Source organism: Euprymna scolopes, chromosome 13 (genome assembly GCF_053919585.1).
Source record: "Euprymna scolopes isolate OS-2025 chromosome 13, ASM5391958v1, whole genome shotgun sequence".
Lineage (NCBI taxonomy): Eukaryota > Metazoa > Mollusca > Cephalopoda > Sepiida > Sepiolidae > Euprymna > Euprymna scolopes.
This window is the reverse complement of record NC_136494.1, coordinates 51,161,330-51,183,872: the sequence shown is the minus strand read 5'-3', so window position 1 is coordinate 51,183,872 and position 22,543 is coordinate 51,161,330. Positions and strand designations below refer to the sequence as shown.

The 22,543-nt window shown below is 27.1% G+C and overlaps 1 protein-coding gene across 7 annotated transcripts in view; it reads left to right on the top strand.

The window, feature by feature from the left end:
• Positions 1–22,010, top strand: part of LOC145292018 (golgin subfamily A member 1-like) — a 250,205-nt gene extending 228,195 nt beyond the window's left edge. For all 7 annotated transcript variants that reach the window (XM_080138020.1, XM_080138021.1, XM_080138017.1 and 4 more), the window contains 2 exons: positions 1,555–1,908; positions 21,223–22,010. In XM_080138020.1, the coding sequence (XP_079994146.1) occupies positions 1,555–1,908; positions 21,223–21,384 (516 nt within the window). In that variant the 3' untranslated portion in view covers positions 21,385–22,010. The remainder of the gene's footprint in view (positions 1–1,554; positions 1,909–21,222) is intronic.
• Positions 22,011–22,543: the final 533 nt, after the last annotated feature.

Genomic DNA, 22,543 nt, shown 5'->3' with positions numbered 1-22,543 from the left:
CTATTTTTTCGAATCTATGTGTACAGTAATCTTGCCAGGATGCGGAGGAAAATGAATGAAGGGGGAGGGGAATAAAATAAAAACATTTTGGAAACAGAGTAAGTTTGAAAGAATTGCTTTGCACAGAAAGAAATTAATGAAAAAATAAAATTAAATTTCTTTTCTTTCTTGATTTTTTTTTTTAGTTTTTTATGAAAAAGGAAGTCAAAATTAAGACTATAAAAAACAATTTTTATTAAGAGCGAACCTCAGTCGTCAGGTCTGTAAAAAAAAGACGTGGAATAATAAATGTTTTCTAATACAAATTGTTTTTACTTATGTGTTCATTTGTCTCTTTGAAGTTCGTTTGTTTAATATATCGGTTTGCAATATAATTTTGTCATTCTGTCAGACTCAAATTTTAAATCTATATATCTATAAAAGTGAAAGTGTGTGTGTGTGTGTGTGTGTGTGTGTGTGTGTGTGTGTCTGTGTACATTTCCCTACGAAATAACTCTGTCAATTTTTAGTCTACAGACTCGAAATTTGATATACAGGGTACTGAGATTTGGAAAAATCTATGTGATCGGTTTTTAGCCAGAAATTTGGCGATTAAGGGGTCAAATTTCAACGATTTGAGCTTTGAGAACTCTACCAAACTTCTCCGACAATTTTGGGTCTACACACTTTAAATTTTAGATATAGCTTCCGTGGACATGGATCTAACTTAATAACTTGATTTGAGCCCAAAACAATAAATTTTCAGGGGTCATAATAGGGGTCAAAGTTTAAAAAATTACCCCCTTTTTTTTGCTCAGCATACACCTCCAAACACCCGGGCAACGCCGGGGACCCATGCTAGTATATATATATATATATATATATATATTGGATACAATATAATAATCAATAGAGAATTTGCTCTATAATAATAAATGCAAAATTTGAATGAATTAAAATATCACATTTAAACATATTTTATGACCGAACACAAGAAAGCTTACTTAGTAATGTATAATACTAACAATAATCCAGTGTTACATTCAAGAATTTATGATGATGTTTATATATTCCTACTCCCAAGGTCCTGGATATGACCTTAAACTATATTCGATGGTGAGGGCCCCAGCTTGCAGGCCTTAGGGAGTGTGGAGCCACCCTTTAATTGCCATTGCTCCCAGGTCCATGCTGACCCGGAGTGGTAGCACCTGTTAGGGTCCCAACTGGGTTAAATAGAATACGACTTAAAAACCAAATATACTATATTAAAAAATCGTTCTTCAAAATCACCAGATGCGGCATTAAATAACCTGAAAAGGGTTGATATGCCGTAAAACAAAACAACCAACCAAATCCTACTCCCAATCCTAAACCCCATAAAGACAGGCACCACAATATAACTAGAAATGGATTTAGAATGAATTAAAAAAAAAAAGAATTTTTATTTGCTTTGTTTAAATTTAAGTTATTTTAACAAAGAACTTATAAACTTTTCCTTTTATTTCCTTTTAAATAATTATTTTGAAAATTTTTATTTTTGACTCTTCAAATTTTATATTCAAAAAAATATTTCAGGCTTTAAAAATGCAGCAGCAAAAATTAACAGATTTACGAAAGACACTTCAGAAAGAACTAAAAGTTCAGGCTCTTCCAAATGATGACGTCCAAAATGAGAATCGAGAAACTTCCCAGACACCTCCTCTCAAAAGGAAAAGTAGTGTTGGACAATCCATGAACCTTTCGTCTAGTTTTGCAAAGTTGCCACATGAAAGTTATGCAAAGAATTTAGAGATTCGACCCACGCGAAGCAATTACGATCTTCCAGTTAATGTGTCAGATCCATTCCATGTGAAGGCAGATGAAAAGGATGTCAACTTCCAATATCTTAAGCATGTTGTCCTAAAATTCATGCTCAGCAGAGAAAATGAGGTAAATCTTTTAAATGAAATACATACTATATAAACAGCTAGACTTTTACATGCACTGCTTCATAATAAAAGTTTATTGAGTGATTTCGTTATTAAAAGAATATGATCGTTTCCATTTCTTTATTAAAAGAATGTGATCATTTCCATTTCTTTATTAAAAGAATGTGACCGTTTCCATTTCTTTATTAAAAGAATGTGATCGTTTCCATTTCTTTATTAAAAAAATGTGACCGTTTCCATTTCTTTATTAAAAAAATGTGATCATTTCTTTATTAAAAGAATGCGATCGTTTCCATTTCTTTATTAAAAAAATGTGACCGTTTCAATTTCTTTATTAAAAGAATGTGACCGTTTCCATTTCTTTATTAAAAGAATGTGGTCATTTCTTTATTAAAAGAATGTCACCGTTCCAATTTCTTTATTAAAAGAATGTGACCGTTTCCATTTCTTTATTAAAAGAATGTGACCGTTTCCATTTCTTTATTAAAAGGATGTGATCGTTTCCATTTCTTTATTAAAAGGATGTGATCGTTTCCATTTCTTTATTAAAAGAATGTGATCATTTCCATTTCTTTATTAAAAGAATGTGACCGTTTCCATTTCTTTATTAAAAGAATGTGACCGTTTCCATTTCTTTATTAAAAGAATGTGATCGTTTCCATTTCTTTATTAAAAGAATGTGACCGTTTCCATTTCTTTATTAAAAGGATGTGATCGTTTCCAATTCTTTATTAAAAGAATGTGACCGTTTCCATTTCTTTATTAAAAGAATGTGACCGTTTCCATTTCTTTATTAAAAGAATGTGATCATTTCCATTTCTTTATTAAAAGAATGTGATCATTTCTTTATTAAAAGAATGTGATCGTTTCCATTTCTTTATTAAACGAATGTGATTGTTTGCATTTCTTTATTAAAAGAATGTGATCATTTCCATTTCTTTATTAAAAGAATGTGATCATTTCTTTATTAAAAGAATGTGATCGTTTCCATTTCTTTATTAAAAGAATGTGATCGTTTCCATTTCTTTATGAAAAGAATGTGATCATTTCTTTATTAAAAGAATGTGATCGTTTCCATTTCTTTATTAAAAAGATGTGACCGTTTCCATTTCTTTATTAAAAGAATGTGATCATTTCTTTATTAAAAGAATGTGATCGTTTCCATTTCTTTATTAAAAGAATGTGATCGTTTCCATTTCTTTATGAAAAGAATGTGATCATTTCTTTATTAAAAGAATGTGATCGTTTCCATTTCTTTATTAAAAGAATGTGACCGTTTCCATTTCTTTATTAAAAGAATGTGATCATGTCTTTATTAAAAGAATGTGATCATTTCCATTTCTTTATTAAAAGGATGTGATCGTTTCCATTTCTTTATTAAAAGAATGTGACCGTTTCCATTTCTTTATTAAAAAAATGTGACCGTTTCCATTTCTTTATTAAAAGAATGTGACCGTTTCCATTTCTTTATTAAAAGAATGTGATCGTTTCCATTTCTTTATTAAAAGAATGTGATCATTTCTTTATTAAAAGAATGTGATCGTTTCCATTTCTTTATTAAAAAAATGAGAATTGTTTCAATTTCTTTATTAAAAGAATGTGACCGTTTCCATTTCTTTATTAAAAGAATGTGACCGTTTCCATTTCTTTATTAAAAGAATGTGACCGTTTCCATTTCTTTATTAAAAGAATGTGACCGTTTCCATTTCTTTATTAAAAGAATGTGACCGTTTCCATTTCTTTATTAAAAGAATGTGACCGTTTCCATTTCTTTATTAAAAGAATGTGACCGTTTCCATTTCTTTATTAAAAGAATGTGACCGTTTCCATTTCTTTATTAAAAGAATGTGATCGTTTCCATTTCTTTATTAAAAGAATACGACCATTTCCATTTCTTTATTAAAAGAATGTGACCGTTTCCATTTCTTTATTAAAAGAATGCGATCATTTCTTTATTAAAAGAATATGACCGTTTCAATTTCTTTATTAAAAGAATGTGATCGTTTCTATTTCTTTATAAAAAGAATGCGATCATTTCTTTATTAAAAGAATATGACCGTTTCAATTTCTTTATTAAAAGAATGTGACCGTTTCCATTTCTTTATTAAAAGAATGTGATCATTTCCATTTCTTTATTAAAAGAATGTGACCGTTTCCATTTCTTTAGTAAAAAAATGTCATTGTTTCAATTTCTTTATTAAAAGAATGTGATCGTTTCCATTTCTTTATTAAAAGAATGTGATCGTTTCCATTTGTTTATTAAAAGAATGTGATCGTTTCCATTTCTTTATTAAAAGAATGTGATCGTTTCCATTTTTTTATTAAAAGAATGTGATCGTTTCCATTTCTTTATTAAAAGAATGTGATCGTTTCTATTTCTTTATTAAAAGAATGTGATCATTTCTTTATTAAAAGAATGTGAGCGTTTCCAATTCTTTATTAAAAGAATGTGATCGTTTCCATTTCTTTATTAAAAGAATGTGACCGTTTCCATTTCTTTATTAAAAGAATGTGATCGTTTCCATTTCTTTATTAAAAGAATGTGATCATTTCTTTATTAAAAGAATGTGATCGTTTCCATTTCTTTATCAAAAAAATGTGATTGTTTACATTTCTTTATTAAAAGAATGTGATCGTTTCCATTTCTTTATTAAACAAATGTGACCGTTTCCATTTCTTTATTAAAAGAATGTGACCGTTTCCATTTCTGTATTAAAAGAATGTGATAGTTTCCATTTCTTTATTAAAAGAATGTGATCATTTCTTTATTAAAAGAATGTGGTCGTTTCCATTTCTTTATTAAAAGAATGTGATCATTTCTTTATTAAAAAAATGTGATCGTTTCCATTTCTTTATTAAAAGAATGTGATCATTTCTTTATTAAAAGAATGTGATCGTTTCCATTTCTTTATTAAAAGAATATGACCATTTCCATTTCTTTATTAAAAGAATGTGATCGTTTCCATTTCTTTATTAAAAGAATGTGATCATTTTTTTATTAAAAGAATGTGAGCGTTTCCAATTCTTTATTAAAAGAATATGACCGTTTCCATTTCTTTATTAAAAGAATGTGATCGTTTCCATTTCTTTATTAAAAGAATGTGATTTTTTCCCTTTCTTTATGAAAAGAATGTGATCGTTTTCATTTCTTTATTAAAAGAATGTGATTCTTTCCCTTTCTTTATTAAAAGAATGTGACCGTTTCCATTTCTTTATTAAAAGGATGTGATCGTTTCCATTTCTTTATTAAAAGAATGTGACCGTTTCCATTTCTTTATTAAAAAAATGTGACCGTTTCCATTTCTTTATTAAAAGAATGTGACCGTTTCCATTTCTTTATTAAAAGAATGTGATCGTTTCCATTTCTTTATTAAAAGAATGTGATCATTTCTTTATTAAAAGAATGTGATCGTTTCCATTTCTTTATTAAAAAAATGAGAATTGTTTCAATTTCTTTATTAAAAGAATGTGACCGTTTCCATTTCTTTATTAAAAGAATGTGACCGTTTCCATTTCTTTATTAAAAGAATGTGACCGTTTCCATTTCTTTATTAAAAGAATGTGACCGTTTCCATTTCTTTATTAAAAGAATGTGACCGTTTCCATTTCTTTATTAAAAGAATACGACCATTTCCATTTCTTTATTAAAAGAATGTGACCGTTTCCATTTCTTTATTAAAAGAATGTGATCATTTCCATTTCTTTATTAAAAGAATGTGACCGTTTCCATTTCTTTATTAAAAGAATGTGACCGTTTCCATTTCTTTATTAAAAGAATGTGATCGTTTCCATTTCTTTATTAAAAGAATACGACCATTTCCATTTCTTTATTAAAAGAATGTGACCGTTTCCATTTCTTTATTAAAAGAATGCGATCATTTCTTTATTAAAAGAATATGACCGTTTCAATTTCTTTATTAAAAGAATGTGATCGTTTCCATTTCTTTATAAAAAGAATGCGATCATTTCTTTATTAAAAGAATATGACCGTTTCAATTTCTTTATTAAAAGAATGTGACCGTTTCCATTTCTTTATTAAAAGAATGTGATCGTTTCTATTTCTTTATTAAAAGAATGTGATCATTTCTTTATTAAAAGAATGTGAGCGTTTCCAATTCTTTATTAAAAGAATGTGATCGTTTCCATTTCTTTATTAAAAGAATGTGACCGTTTCCATTTCTTTATTAAAAGAATGTGATCGTTTCCATTTCTTTATTAAAAGAATGTGATCATTTCTTTATTAAAAGAATGTGATCGTTTCCATTTCTTTATCAAAAAAATGTGATTGTTTACATTTCTTTATTAAAAGAATGTGATCGTTTCCATTTCTTTATTAAACAAATGTGACCGTTTCCATTTCTTTATTAAAAGAATGTGACCGTTTCCATTTCTGTATTAAAAGAATGTGATAGTTTCCATTTCTTTATTAAAAGAATGTGATCATTTCTTTATTAAAAGAATGTGGTCGTTTCCATTTCTTTATTAAAAGAATGTGATCATTTCTTTATTAAAAAAATGTGATCGTTTCCATTTCTTTATTAAAAGAATGTGATCATTTCTTTATTAAAAGAATGTGATCGTTTCCATTTCTTTATTAAAAGAATATGACCATTTCCATTTCTTTATTAAAAGAATGTGATCGTTTCCATTTCTTTATTAAAAGAATGTGATCATTTCTTTATTAAAAGAATGTGAGCGTTTCCAATTCTTTATTAAAAGAATATGACCGTTTCCATTTCTTTATTAAAAGAATGTGATCGTTTCCATTTCTTTATTAAAAGAATGTGATTTTTTCCCTTTCTTTATGAAAAGAATGTGATCGTTTTCATTTCTTTATTAAAAGAATGTGATTCTTTCCCTTTCTTTATTAAAAGAATGTGACCGTTTCCATTTCTTTATTAAAAGAATGTAACCGTTTCCATTTCTTTATTAAAAGAATGTGATCGTTTCCATTTCTTTATTAAAAGAATGTGACCGTTTCCATTTCTTTATTAAAAGAATGTGACCGTTTCCATTTCTTTATTAATAGAATGTGATCGTTTCCATTTCTTTATTAAAAGAATGTGACCGTTTCCATTTCTTTATTAAAAGAATGTGACCGTTTCCATTTCTTTATTAAAAGAATGTGATCATTTCTTTATTAAAAGAATGTGACCGTTTTCAATTTCTTTATTAATAGAATGTGATCGTTTCCATTTCTTTATTAAAAGAATGTGACCGTTTCCATTTCTTTATTAAAAGAATGTGACCGTTTCCATTTCTTTATTAAAAGAATGTGATCATTTCTTTATTAAAAGAATGTGATCATTTCTTTATTAAAAGAATGTGATCGTTTCTTTATTAAAAGAATGTGATCGTTTCCATTTCTTTATTAAAAGAATGTGATCGTTTCCATTTCTTTATTAAAAGAATGTGACCGTTTCTATTTCTTTATTAAAAGAATGTGATCGTTTCCATTTCTTTATTAAAAGAATGTGATCATTTCTTTATGAAAAGAATGTGATCGTTTCCATTTCTTTATTAAAAGAATATGTCCGTTTCCATTTCTTTATTAAAAGAATGTGTCCGTTTCCATTTCTTTATTAAAAGAATGTGATCGTTTCCATTTCTTTATTAAAAGAATATGATCGTTTCCATTTCTTTATTAAAAGAATGTGACCGTTTCAATTTCTTTATTAAAAGAATGTGATCATTTCTTTATTAAAAGAATGTGATCGTTTCCATTTCTTCATTAAAAAAATGTGATTGTTTCAATTTCTTTATTAAAAGAATGTGATCGTTTCCATTTCTTTATTAAAAGAATGTGATCATTTCAATTTCTTTATTAAAAGAATGTGACCGTTTCCATTTCTTTATTAAAAGAATGTGACCGTTTCCATTTCTTTATTAAAAGAATGTGACCGTTTCCATTTCTTTATTAAAAGAATGTGACCGTTTCCATTTCTTTATTAAAAGAATGTGACCGTTTCCATTTCTTTATTAAAAGAATGTGACCGTTTCTATTTCTTTATTAAAAGAATGTGATCGTTTCCATTTCTTTATTAAAAGAATGTGATTGTTTCCATTTCTTTATTAAAAGAATGTCATCATTTCTTTATTAAAAGAATGTGACCATTTCAATTTCTTTATTAAAAGAATGTGACCGTTTCCATTTCTTTATTAAAAGAATGTGACCGTTTCCATGTCTTTATTAAAAGAATGTGTCCGTTTCCATTTCTTTATTAAAAGAATGTGATCGTTTCCATTTCTTTATTAAAAGAATGTGATCATTTCTTTATTAAAAGAATGTGATAATTTCTTTATTAAAAGATTATGACCGTTTCAATTTCTTTATCAAAAGAATGTGACCGTTTCCATTTCTTTATTAAAAAGATGTGATCGTTTCCATTTCTTTATTAAAAGAATGTGATTGTTTCCATTTCTTTATTAAAAGAATGTGATCATTTCTTTATTAAAAGAATGTGATCGTTTCCATTTCTTTATTAAAAGAATGTGACCGTTTCCATTTGTTTATTAAAAGAATGTGATCGTTTCCATATCTTTATTAAAAGAATGTGACCGTTTCCATTTGTTTATTATTATTAAAAGAATGTGACCGTTTCCATTTCTTTATTAAAAGAATGTGATCGTTTCCATTTCTTTATTAAAAGAATGTGATCGTTTCCATTTCTTTATTAAAAGAATGTGACCGTTTCCATTTCTTTATTAAAAGAATGTGATCGTTTCCATTTTTTTATTAAAAGAATGTGATCGTTTCCATTTCTTTTTTAAAAGAATGTGATCGTTTCTATTTCTTTATTAAAAGAATGTGATCGTTTCTATTTCTTTATTAAAAGAATGTGATCGTTTCCATTTCTTTATTAAAAGAATGTGATCGTTTCCATTTGTTTATTAAAAGAATGTGACCGTTTCAATTTGTTTATTAAAAGAATGTGATCGTTTCCATTTCTTTATTAAAAGAATATGATCGTTTCCATTTCTTTATTAAAAGAATGTGACCGTTTCCATTTCTTTATTAAAAGAATGTGATCATTTCTTTATTAAAAGAATGTGATCGTTTCCATTTCTTCATTAAAAAAATGTGATTGTTTCAATTTCTTTATTAAAAGAATGTGATCGTTTCCATTTCTTTATTAAAAGAATGTGATCATTTCAATTTCTTTATTAAAAGAATGTGACCGTTTCCATTTCTTTATTAAAAGAATGTGACCGTTTCCATTTCTTTATTAAAAGAATGTGACCGTTTCCATTTCTTTATTAAAAGAATGTGACCGTTTCCATTTCTTTATTAAAAGAATGTGACCGTTTCCATTTCTTTATTAAAAGAATGTGACCGTTTCTATTTCTTTATTAAAAGAATGTGATCGTTTCCATTTCTTTATTAAAAGAATGTGATTGTTTCCATTTCTTTATTAAAAGAATGTCATCATTTCTTTATTAAAAGAATGTGACCATTTCAATTTCTTTATTAAAAGAATGTGACCGTTTCCATTTCTTTATTAAAAGAATGTGACCGTTTCCATGTCTTTATTAAAAGAATGTGTCCGTTTCCATTTCTTTATTAAAAGAATGTGATCGTTTCCATTTCTTTATTAAAAGAATGTGATCATTTCTTTATTAAAAGAATGTGATAATTTCTTTATTAAAAGAATATGACCGTTTCAATTTCTTTATCAAAAGAATGTGACCGTTTCCATTTCTTTATTAAAAAGATGTGATCGTTTCCATTTCTTTATTAAAAGAATGTGATTGTTTCCATTTCTTTATTAAAAGAATGTGATCATTTCTTTATTAAAAGAATGTGACCGTTTCCATTTCTTTATTAAAAGAATGTGACCGTTTCCATTTGTTTATTAAAAGAATGTGATCGTTTCCATATCTTTATTAAAAGAATGTGACCGTTTCCATTTGTTTATTATTATTAAAAGAATGTGACCGTTTCCATTTCTTTATTAAAAGAATGTGATCGTTTCCATTTCTTTATTAAAAGAATGTGATCGTTTCCATTTCTTTATTAAAAGAATGTGACCGTTTCCATTTCTTTATTAAAAGAATGTGATCGTTTCCATTTTTTTATTAAAAGAATGTGATCGTTTCCATTTCTTTTTTAAAAGAATGTGATCGTTTCTATTTCTTTATTAAAAGAATGTGATCGTTTCTATTTCTTTATTAAAAGAATGTGATCGTTTCCATTTCTTTATTAAAAGAATGTGATCGTTTCCATTTCTTTATTAAAAGAATGTGATCGTTTCCATTTCTTTATAAAAAGAATGTGATCGTTTCCATTTCTTTATTAAAAGAATGTGATCATTTCTTTATTAAAAGAATGTGATCGTTTCAATTTCTTTATTAAAAGAATGTGATCGTTTCCATTTCTTTATTAAAAGAATGTGATCGTTTCCATTTCTTTATTAAAAGAACGTGATCGTTTCCATTTCTTTATTAAACGAATGTAACCGTTTCCATTTCTTTATTAAAAGAATGTGATCGTTTCCATTTCTTTATTAAAAGAATGCGATCGTTTCCATTTCTTTATTAAAAGAATGCGATCACTTTCTTTATTAAAAGAATGTGATCATTTCTTTATTAAAAGAATGTGATCGTTTCCATTTCTTTATTAAAAGAATGTGATAATTTCTTTATTAAAAGAATGTGATCATTTCTTTATTAAAAAAATGCGATCGTTTCCATTTCTTTATTAAAAGAATGTGATCATTTCCATTTCTGTATTAAAAGAATGTGACCGTTTCAATTTCTTTATTAAAAGAATGCGATCGTTTCCATTTCTTTATTAAAAGAATGTGATCATTTCCATTTCTTTATTAAAAGAATGTGACCGTTTCAATTTCTTTATTAAAAGAATGTGATCGTTTCTTTATAAAAAGAATGTGATCACTTCCTTTAGTAAAAGAATGTGATCATTTATTTATTAAAAGAATGTGATCATTTCTTTATTAAAAGAATGTGATCATTTCTTTATTAAAAGAATGTGATCGTTTCTATTTCTTTGTTAAAAGAATGTGATCATTTCTTTATTAAAAGAATGTGACCGTTTCCATTTGTTTATTATTATTAAAAGAATGTGACCGTTTCAATTTCTTTATTAAAAGAATGTGATCGTTTCCATTTCTTTATTAAAAGAATGTGATCGTTTCCATTTCTTTATTAAAAGAATGTGACCGTTTCCATTTCTTTATTAAAAGAATGTGATCGTTTCCATTTGTGTATTAAAAGAATGTGATCATGGAATGGAAACGGTCACATTCTTTTAATAAAGAAATGGAAACGGTCACATTCTTTTAATAAAGAAATGGAAACGATCACATTCTATTAATAAAGAAATGGAAACGGTCACATTCTTTTAATAAAGAAATTGAAACGGTCACATTCTTTTAATAAAGAAATGGAAACGATCACATTCTTTTAATAAAGAAATGGAAACGGTCACATTCTTTTATTGAATGTGATCGTTTCCATTTGTTTATTAAAAGAATGTGACCGTTTCAATTTGTTTATTAAAAGAATGTGACCGTTTCAATTTCTTTATTAAAAGAATGTGATCGTTTCCATTTCTTTATTTAAAAAATGTGATTGTTTGCATTTCTTTATTGAAAGAATGTGACCGTTTCCATTTCTTTATTAAAAGAATGTGATCGTTTCCATTTCTTTATTAAATGAATGTGTCCGTTTCCATTTCTTTATTAAAAGAATGTGATAGTTTCCATTTCTTTATTAAAAGAATGTGATCGTTTCCATTTCTTTATTAAAAGAATTTGATCGTTTCCATTTCTTTATTAAAAGAATGTGATCGTTTCCATTTCTTTATCAAAAGAATGTAACCGTTTCCATTTCTTTATTAAAAGAATGTGATCGTTTCCATTTCTTTATTAAAAGAATGCGATCACTTTCTTTATTAAATGAATGTAATCATTTCTTTATTAAAAGAATGTGATCATTTCTTTATTAAAAGAATGTGATCGTTTCCATTTCTTTATTAAAAGAATGTGATCATTTCTTTATTAAAAGAATGTGATCATTTCCATTTCTGTATTAAAAGAATGTGATCGTTTCCATTTCTTTATTAAAAGAATGTGACCGTTTCAATTTCTTTTTTAAAAGAATGTGATCGTTTCCATTTCTTTATAAAAAGAATGTGACTGTTTCAATTTCTTTATTAAAAGAATGTGATCATTTCCATTTCTTTAATAAAAGAATGTGATCATTTCTTTATTAAAAGAATGTGATCATTTCTTTATTAAAAGAATGTGATCGTTTACATCTCTTGATTAAAAGAATGTGATCGTTTACATTTCTTTATTAAAAGAATGTGATCATGTCTTTATTAAAAGAATGTGATCATTTCTTTATTAAAAGAATGTGATCATTTCCTTATTAAAAGAATGCGACCGTTTCCATTTTTTTTTTAAAGAATGCGATCGTTTCCATTTCTTTATTAAAAGAATGCGACCGTTTCCATTTCTTTATTAGAGAATGCGACCGTTTCCATTTCTTTATTAAAAGAATGTGACAGTTTCCATTTCTTTATTAAAAGGATGCGATCGTTTCCATTTCTTTATTAAAAGAATGCAACCGTTTCCATTTCTTTATTAAAAGAATGCGACCGTTTCCATTTCTTTATTAAAAGAATGTGACCGTTTTACATTTTTTTATTAAAAGGATGCGATCGTTTACATTTCTTTATTAAAAGAATGCGATCGTTTCCAATTCTTTATTAAAAGAATGTGATCGTTTCCATTTCTTTATTAAAAGAATGTGATCGTTTCCAATTCTTTATTAAAAGAATGTGATCGTTTCCATTTTGTTATTAAAAGAATGTGATCGTTTCCAATTCTTTATTAAAAGAATGTGATCGTTTCCATTTCTTTATTAAAAGAATGTGATCGTTTCCAATTCTTTATTAAAAGAATATGATCGTTTCCAATTCTTTATTAAAAGAATGTGATCGTTTCCATTTCTGTATTAAAAGAATGTGATCGTTTCCATTTCTTTATTAAAAGAATGTGATCGTTTCCATTTCTTTATTAAAAGAATGCGATCGTTTCCAATTCTTTATTAAAAGAATGTGATCGTTTCCGTTTCTTTATTAAAAGAATGTGATCGTTTCCAATTCTTTATTAAAAGAATGTGATCGTTTCCATTTCTGTATTAAAAGAATGTGATCGTTTCCAATTCTTTATTAAAAGAATGTGATCGTTTCAATTTCTTTATTAAAAGAATGTGATCATTTCTTTATTAAAAGAATGTGATCACTTCCTTTAGTAAAAGAATGTGATCATTTATTTATTAAAAGAATGTGATCATTTCTTTATTAAAAGAATGTGATCATTTCTTTATTAAAAGAATGTGATCGTTTCTATTTCTTTATTAAAAGAATGTGATCATTTCTTTATTAAAAGAATGTGATCGTTTCCATTTCTTTATTAAAAGAATGCGATCGTTTCCAATTCTTTATTAAAAGAATGTGATCGTTTCCGTTTCTTTATTAAAAGAATGTGATCGTTTCCAATTCTTTATTAAAAGAATGTGATCGTTTCCATTTCTTTATTAAAAGAATGTGATCGTTTCCATTTCTTTATTAAAAGAATGTGATCGTTTCCATTTCTTTATTAAAAGAATGTGATCGTTTCCATTTCTTTATTAAAAGAATGTGATCGTTTCCATTTCTTTATTAAAAGAATGTGATCGTTTCCAATTCTTTATTAAAAGAATGTGATCGTTTCCGTTTCTTTATTAAAAGAATGTGATCGTTTCCAATTCTTTATTAAAAGAATGTGATCGTTTCCATTTCTTTATTAAAAGAATGTGATCGTTTCAATTTCTTTTTTAAAAGAATGTGATCGTTTCTTTATTAAAAGAATGTGATCACTTCCTTTAGTAAAAGACTGTGATCATTTCTTTATTAAAAGAATGTGATCATTTCTTTATTAAAAGAATGTGATCATTTCTTTATTAAAAGAATGTGATCATTTCTTTATTAAAAGAATGTGATCGTTTCCAATTCTTTATTAAAAGAATGTGATCGTTTCAATTTCTTTATTAAAAGAATGTGATCATTTCTTTATTAAAAGAATGTGATCGTTTCCAATTCTTTATTAAAAGAATGTGATCGTTTCAATTTCTTTATTAAAAGAATGTGATCGTTTCCATTTCTTTATTAAAAGAATGTGATCATTTCTTTATTAAAAGAATGTGATCGTTTCCAATTCTTTATTAAAAGAATGTGATCGTTTCAATTTCTTTATTAAAAGAATGTGATCATTTCTTTATTAAAAGAATGTGATCGTTTCCAATTCTTTATTAAAAGAATGTGATCGTTTCAATTTCTTTATTAAAAGAATGTGATCGTTTCCATTTCTTTATTAAAAGAATGTGATCATTTCTTTATTAAAAGAATGTGATCGTTTCCAATTCTTTATTAAAAGAATGTGATCGTTTCAATTTCTTTATTAAAAGAATGTGATCATTTCTTTATTAAAAGAATGTGATCGTTTCCAATTCTTTATTAAAAGAATGTGATCGTTTCAATTTCTTTATTAAAAGAATGTGATCGTTTCCAATTCTTTATTAAAAGAATGTGATCGTTTCCATTTCTTTATTAAAAGAATGTGATCATTTCTTTATTAAAAGAATGTGATCACTTCCTTTAGTAAAAGAATGTGATCATTTCTTTATTAAAAGAATGTGATCATTTCTTTATTAAAAGAATGTGATCGTTTCTATTTCTTTATTAAAAGAATGTGATCATTTCTTTATTAAAAGAATGTGATCATTTCTTTATTAAAAGCATGTGATCATTTCTTTATTAAAAGAATGTGATCGTTTCCATTTCTTTATTAAAAGAATGACCGTTTCCATTTCTTTATTAAAAGAATGTGACTGTTTCCATTTCTTTATTAAAAGAATGTGATCGTTTCCATTTCTTTATTAAAAGAATGTGATCATTTCTGTATTAAAAGAATGTGATCACTTTCTTTAATAAAAGAATGTGATCGTTTACATCTCTTGATTAAAAGAATGTGATCGTTTACATTTCTTTATTAAAAGAATGTGATGATGTCTTTATTAAAAGAATGTGATCATTTCCTTATTAAAAGAATGCGACCGTTTCCATTTCTTTATTAAAAGAATGCGACCGTTTCCATTTCTTTATTAAAAGAATGCGACCGTTTCCATTTCTTTATTAAAAGAATGCGACCGTTTCCATTTCTTTATTAAAAGAATGCGACCGTTTCCATTTCTTTATTAAAAGAATGCGACCGTTTCCATTTCTTTATTAGAGAATGCGACCGTTTCCATTTCTTTATTAAAAGAATGCGACCGTTTCCATTTCTTTATTAAAAGAATGCGACCGTTTCCATTTCTTTATTAAAAGAATGTGATCATTTCTTTATTAAAAGAATGTGATCATTTCTTTATTAAAAGAATGTGATCGTTTACATCTCTTGATTAAAAGAATGTGATCGTTTACATTTCTTTATTAAAAGAATGTGATGATGTCTTTATTAAAAGAATGTGATCATTTCCTTATTAAAAGAATGCGACCGTTTCCATTTCTTTATTAAAAGAATGCGACCGTTTCCATTTCTTTATTAAAAGAATGCGACCGTTTCCATTTCTTTATTAAAAGAATGCGACCGTTTCCATTTCTTTATTAGAGAATGCGACCGTTTCCATTTCTTTATTAAAAGAATGTGACAGTTTCCATTTCTTTATTAAAAGGATGCGATCGTTTCCATTTCTTTATTAAAAGAATGCGACCGTTTCCATTTCTTTATTAAAAGAATATGATCGTTTCCAATTCTTTATTAAAAGAATGTGATCGTTTCCATTTATTTATTAAAAGAATGTGATCGTTTCCAATTCTTTATTAAAAGAATGTGATCGTTTCCGTTTCTTTATTAAAAGAATGTGATCGTTTCCAATTCTTTATTAAAAGAATGTGATCGTTTCCATTTCTGTATTAAAAGAATGTGATCGTTTCCATTTCTTTATTAAAAGAATGTGATCGTTTCAATTTCTTTTTTAAAAGAATGTGATCATTTCTTTATTAAAAGAATGTGATCACTTCCTTTAGTAAAAGAATGTGATCATTTATTTATTAAAAGAATGTGATCATTTCTTTATTAAAAGAATGTGATCATTTCTTTATTAAAAGAATGTGATCGTTTCTATTTCTTTATTAAAAGAATGTGATCATTTCTTTATTAAAAGAATGTGATCATTTCTTTATTAAAAACATGTGATCATTTCTTTATTAAAAGAATGTGATCGTTTCCATTTCTTTATTAAAAGAATGACCGTTTCCATTTCTTTATTAAAAGAATGTGACCGTTTCCATTTCTTTATTAAAAGAATGTGATCGTTTCCATTTCTTTATTAAAAGAATGACCGTTTCCATTTCTTTATTAAAAGAATGTGATCGTTTCTATTTCTTTATTAAAAGAATGTGATCATTTCTGTATTAAAAGAATGTGATCACTTTCTTTAATAAAAGAATGTTATCATTTCTTTATTAAAAGAATGTGATCATTTCTTTATTAAAAGAATGTGATCGTTTACATCTCTTGATTAAAAGAATGTGATCGTTTACATTTCTTTATTAAAAGAATGTGATCATGTCTTTATTAAAAGAATGTGATCATTTCCTTATTAAAAGAATGCGACCGTTTCCATTTCTTTATTAAAAGAATGCGACCGTTTCCATTTCTTTATTAAAAGAATGCGACCGTTTCCATTTCTTTATTAAAAGAATGCGACCGTTTCCATTTCTTTATTAGAGAATGCGACCGTTTCCATTTCTTTATTAAAAGAATGCCACCGTTTCCATTTCTTTATTAAAAGAATGCGACCGTTTCCATTTCTTTATTAAAAGAATGCGACCGTTTCCATTTCTTTATTAGAGAATGCGACCGTTTCCATTTCTTTATTAAAAGAATGTGACAGTTTCCATTTCTTTATTAAAAGGATGCGATCGTTTCCATTTCTTTATTAAAAGAATGCGACCGTTTCCATTTCTTTATTAAAAGAATGCGACCGTTTCCATTTCTTTATTAAAAGAATGTGACCGTTTCCATTTCTTTATTAAAAGGATGCGATCGTTTACATTTCTTTATTAAAAGAATGCGACCGTTTCCATTTCTTTATTAAAAGAATGCGACCGTTTCCATTTCTTTATTAAAAGAATGCGACCGTTTCCATTTCTTTATTAAAAGAATGCGACCGTTTCCATTTCTTTATTAAAAGAATGCGACCGTTTCCATTTCTTTATTAAAAGAATGCGACCGTTTCCATTTCTTTATTAAAAGAATGCGACCGTTTCCATTTCTTTATTAGAGAATGCGACCGTTTCCATTTCTTTATTAAAAGAATGCGACCGTTTCCATTTCTTTATTAAAAGAATGCGACCGTTTCCATTTCTTTATTAAAAGAATGTGATCATTTCTTTATTAAAAGAATGTGATCATTTCTTTATTAAAAGAATGTGATCGTTTACATCTCTTGATTAAAAGAATGTGATCGTTTACATTTCTTTATTAAAAGAATGTGATGATGTCTTTATTAAAAGAATGTGATCATTTCCTTATTAAAAGAATGCGACCGTTTCCATTTCTTTATTAAAAGAATGCGACCGTTTCCATTTCTTTATTAAAAGAATGCGACCGTTTCCATTTCTTTATTAAAAGAATGCGACCGTTTCCATTTCTTTATTAGAGAATGCGACCGTTTCCATTTCTTTATTAAAAGAATGTGACAGTTTCCATTTCTTTATTAAAAGGATGCGATCGTTTCCATTTCTTTATTAAAAGAATGCGACCGTTTCCATTTCTTTATTAAAAGAATATGATCGTTTCCAATTCTTTATTAAAAGAATGTGATCGTTTCCATTTATTTATTAAAAGAATGTGATCGTTTCCAATTCTTTATTAAAAGAATGTGATCGTTTCCATTTCTTTATTAAAAGAATGCGATCGTTTCCAATTCTTTATTAAAAGAATGTGATCGTTTCCGTTTCTTTATTAAAAGAATGTGATCGTTTCCAATTCTTTATTAAAAGAATGTGATCGTTTCCATTTCTGTATTAAAAGAATGTGATCGTTTCCATTTCTTTATTAAAAGAATGTGATCGTTTCAATTTCTTTTTTAAAAGAATGTGATCATTTCTTTATTAAAAGAATGTGATCACTTCCTTTAGTAAAAGAATGTGATCATTTATTTATTAAAAGAATGTGATCATTTCTTTATTAAAAGAATGTGATCATTTCTTTATTAAAAGAATGTGATCGTTTCTATTTCTTTATTAAAAGAATGTGATCATTTCTTTATTAAAAGAATGTGATCATTTCTTTATTAAAAGCATGTGATCATTTCTTTATTAAAAGAATGTGATCGTTTCCATTTCTTTATTAAAAGAATGACCGTTTCCATTTCTTTATTAAAAGAATGTGACCGTTTCCATTTCTTTATTAAAAGAATGTGATCGTTTCCATTTCTTTATTAAAAGAATGACCGTTTCCATTTCTTTATTAAAAGAATGTGATCGTTTCTATTTCTTTATTAAAAGAATGTGATCATTTCTGTATTAAAAGAATGTGATCACTTTCTTTAATAAAAGAATGTTATCATTTCTTTATTAAAAGAATGTGATCATTTCTTTATTAAAAGAATGTGATCGTTTACATCTCTTGATTAAAAGAATGTGATCGTTTACATTTCTTTATTAAAAGAATGTGATCATGTCTTTATTAAAAGAATGTGATCATTTCCTTATTAAAAGAATGCGACCGTTTCCATTTCTTTATTAAAAGAATGCGACCGTTTCCATTTCTTTATTAAAAGAATGCGACCGTTTCCATTTCTTTATTAAAAGAATGCGACCGTTTCCATTTCTTTATTAAAAGAATGCGACCGTTTCCATTTCTTTATTAAAAGAATGCGACCGTTTCCATTTCTTTATTAGAGAATGCGACCGTTTCCATTTCTTTATTAAAAGAATGCGACCGTTTCCATTTCTTTATTAAAAGAATGCGACCGTTTCCATTTCTTTATTAAAAGAATGCGACCGTTTCCATTTCTTTATTAGAGAATGCGACCGTTTCCATTTCTTTATTAAAAGAATGTGACAGTTTCCATTTCTTTATTAAAAGAATGTGACAGTTTCCATTTCTTTATTAAAAGGATGCGATCGTTTCCATTTCTTTATTAAAAGAATGCGACCGTTTCCATTTCTTTATTAAAAGAATGCGACCGTTTCCATTTCTTTATTAAAAGAATGCGACCGTTTCCATTTCTTTATTAGAGAATGCGACCGTTTCCATTTCTTTATTAAAAGAATGTGACCGTTTCCATTTCTTTATTAAAAGAATGTGACAGTTTCCATTTCTTTATTAAAAGGATGCGATCGTTTCCATTTCTTTATTAAAAGAATGCGACCGTTTCCATTTCTTTATTAAAAGAATGCGACCGTTTCCATTTCTTTATTAAAAGAATGCGACCGTTTCCATTTCTTTATTAAAAGAATGCGACCGTTTCCATTTCTTTATTAAAAGAATGCGACCGTTTCCATTTCTTTATTAAAAGGATGCGACCGTTTCCATTTCTTTATTAAAAGAATGCGACCGTTTCCATTTCTTTATTAAAAGAATGCGACCGTTTCCATTTCTTTATTAAAAGAATGCGACCGTTTCCATTTCTTTATTAGAGAATGCGACCGTTTCCATTTCTTTATTAAAAGAATGCGACCGTTTCCATTTCTTTATTAAAAGAATGCGACCGTTTCCATTTCTTTATTAAAAGAATGCGACCGTTTCCATTTCTTTATTAGAGAATGCGACCGTTTCCATTTCTTTATTAAAAGAATGTGACCGTTTCCATTTCTTTATTAAAAGAATGTGACAGTTTCCATTTCTTTATTAAAAGGATGCGATCGTTTCCATTTCTTTATTAAAAGAATGCGACCGTTTCCATTTCTTTATTAAAAGAATGCGACCGTTTCCATTTCTTTATTAAAAGAATGTGACCGTTTCCATTTCTTTATTAAAAGGATGCGATCGTTTACATTTCTTTATTAAAAGGATATGATCGTTTCCATTTCTTTATTAAAAGAATGCGACCGTTTCCATTTCTTTATTAAAAGAATGTGATCGTTTCCATTTCTTTATTAAAAGAATGCGATCGTTTCCATTTCTTTATTAAAAGAATGCGATCGTTTCCAATTCTTTATTAAAAGAATGTGATCGTTTCCATTTCTTTATTAAAAGAATGTGATCGTTTCCAATTCTTTATTAAAAGAATGTGATCGTTTCCATTTTTTTATTAAAAGAATGTGATCGTTTCCAATTCTTTATTAAAAGAATGTGATCGTTTCCGTTTCTTTATTAAAAGAATGTGATCGTTTCCAATTCTTTATTAAAAGAATATGATCGTTTCCAATTCTTTATTAAAAGAATGTGATCGTTTCCATTTCTTTATTAAAAGAATGTGATCGTTTCCGTTTCTTTATTAAAAGAATGTGATCGTTTCCAATTCTTTATTAAAAGAATATGATCGTTTCCAATTCTTTATTAAAAGAATGTGATCGTTTCCATTTCTTTATTAAAAGAATGTGATCGTTTCCGTTTCTTTATTAAAAGAATGTGATCGTTTCCAATTCTTTATTAAAAGAATGTGATCGTTTCCGTTTCTTTATTAAAAGAATGTGATCATTTCCATTTCTTTATTAAAAGAATGTGATCGTTTCCATTTCTTTATGGCAATATATTTGCTGGAATCTAGTTCATATTTGAAGTACATTTCTCATGGTTGAAAAGGCAGTCATCTAATTAATTGATAATTACTTCATAGTGCATTATTAATTCTATTTTGAATGCACACCTTAAACTGAAAATATCATAGTAAAAGGTTACATATGTAGGTAATGACAATTAGAGAGTAGATTGTTCACATTCTGTCAGCCATAATCGTGTAGAAGTGTTAATGATATTTATGAATATAACAATCTCTGTTCACATATTGATTGTTAATTGGACTTACATAACACTCAAGATGAAAACCGTAGTCCAATTATTCCAAATGATACAAGTAATCATTCCTCATCTCAAAAACTTTAATGAGAAAATTTTTTCAAATAACAAAGTTATTGATCATTATGCAAAAAAGAAAAACTCTGAAACATTACATAGTATTTAAATATTTTCACTTTTCAATGTTTGTCTAAAATCACTAAAAATAAAATCATGAAAAGATATTTGGAATGTTTAGAAATCCTATTTATTAGTACTTATTGTGTTTGTTTCAGGCTCTTCAATTGATCCGGGCTGTTTCTGTTCTTCTCAAGTTCAATTCTGATGAACAACAAATGATTCGAGAAACACTTGAATACAAAATGTCCTGGTTTGGCTCTCGGCCACCTTCACTTGGACGGGGACAAACAGCAAAGATCATTCCTCCATCCTTTTAAAAATTCAACTTTTTTTTTAACTTTCTGTTGCCATGGGATACATTGTCATTGGATTTTCATGCTATTTTACTGCTTCATAACAACTGTATATGACCAAATTGTATAAAACAAATGAACATTATTTTCTTATATACTGTATAAACCTATTTATTTATAAAAATGAAAAAATAAAAGTGGCAGATCTGGATGTAAGGGCATAAACTTTTCAAATAGGTGATCAATAATTTACATTCGTGTCTCAGAAATATTTATTGACTCCATTTAAAACTGGAATTAATAAAAATACAAAAGTCAATTGTCTGAGATTTTGGTTAATCAAAAAGCTTGATTTTAAATTTGCCCTTTAATAAAAAGCAAAAAAAAAAAAAAAAAATGGAACTCTAATAGTTGCTTTTGTGCATACCAAAGATCAAAAGAATGAATAGACAATGCATTTATTGAGATAAAATTGTTGCCCCCTCCTCTCTCTGTTTCTTGCACTCTTTTTTTTATCCCCTTCTTTCTCTTTCCCTCTCTCTCTCGTTATAGCAGGGGTTTTTTATTTGATTACAAGTAAATTTATATTTTGTTTTATAAAAATGTTACTATAAACTTAAAGAATAAAGTGGGAAACATTTGGCAAACCAGATCTTGTATATTAAATGATGAACGAATGTGTGATGAGTGTATTTATGAATAGAATACTTGTATTTTGAATCACGTTAAGGACATTTTTATATGAAAATATATCTTGCAGATATTGCTTTCAACTTTATACTTATGTAGCAAACAAAATGTTATTAAGGTCAATTCAACATGTGTAGATTTGTTGATTTCTTTCTTTCTGCTATTCTTATATTAGTTGCAAACAGCACCATTGATTGTTCCCTCTTGTATTCTGTATGACCTATTCGATGAAGGCCACCCAACTAAAACTTTGGTTTAGTTTATAAGATATCTCATATTTAAAGATGGTAATAATTTGTTGAGTTAATTAAATACAAAATTAAATTCCTAGTAAGTTATAACAAATTAAGGCCAAAGAAGGCCCGAGAATAGAGTAGCCAAGATAATGATTGTTAAAATACAGATAAGGAGAGCAGTTTAACTTTCGAAAATGAAAAGAAGTTGAAAGTTCCAATTTTGTGTGACTACAAAAGAATTGAGTTGAAAAATATCT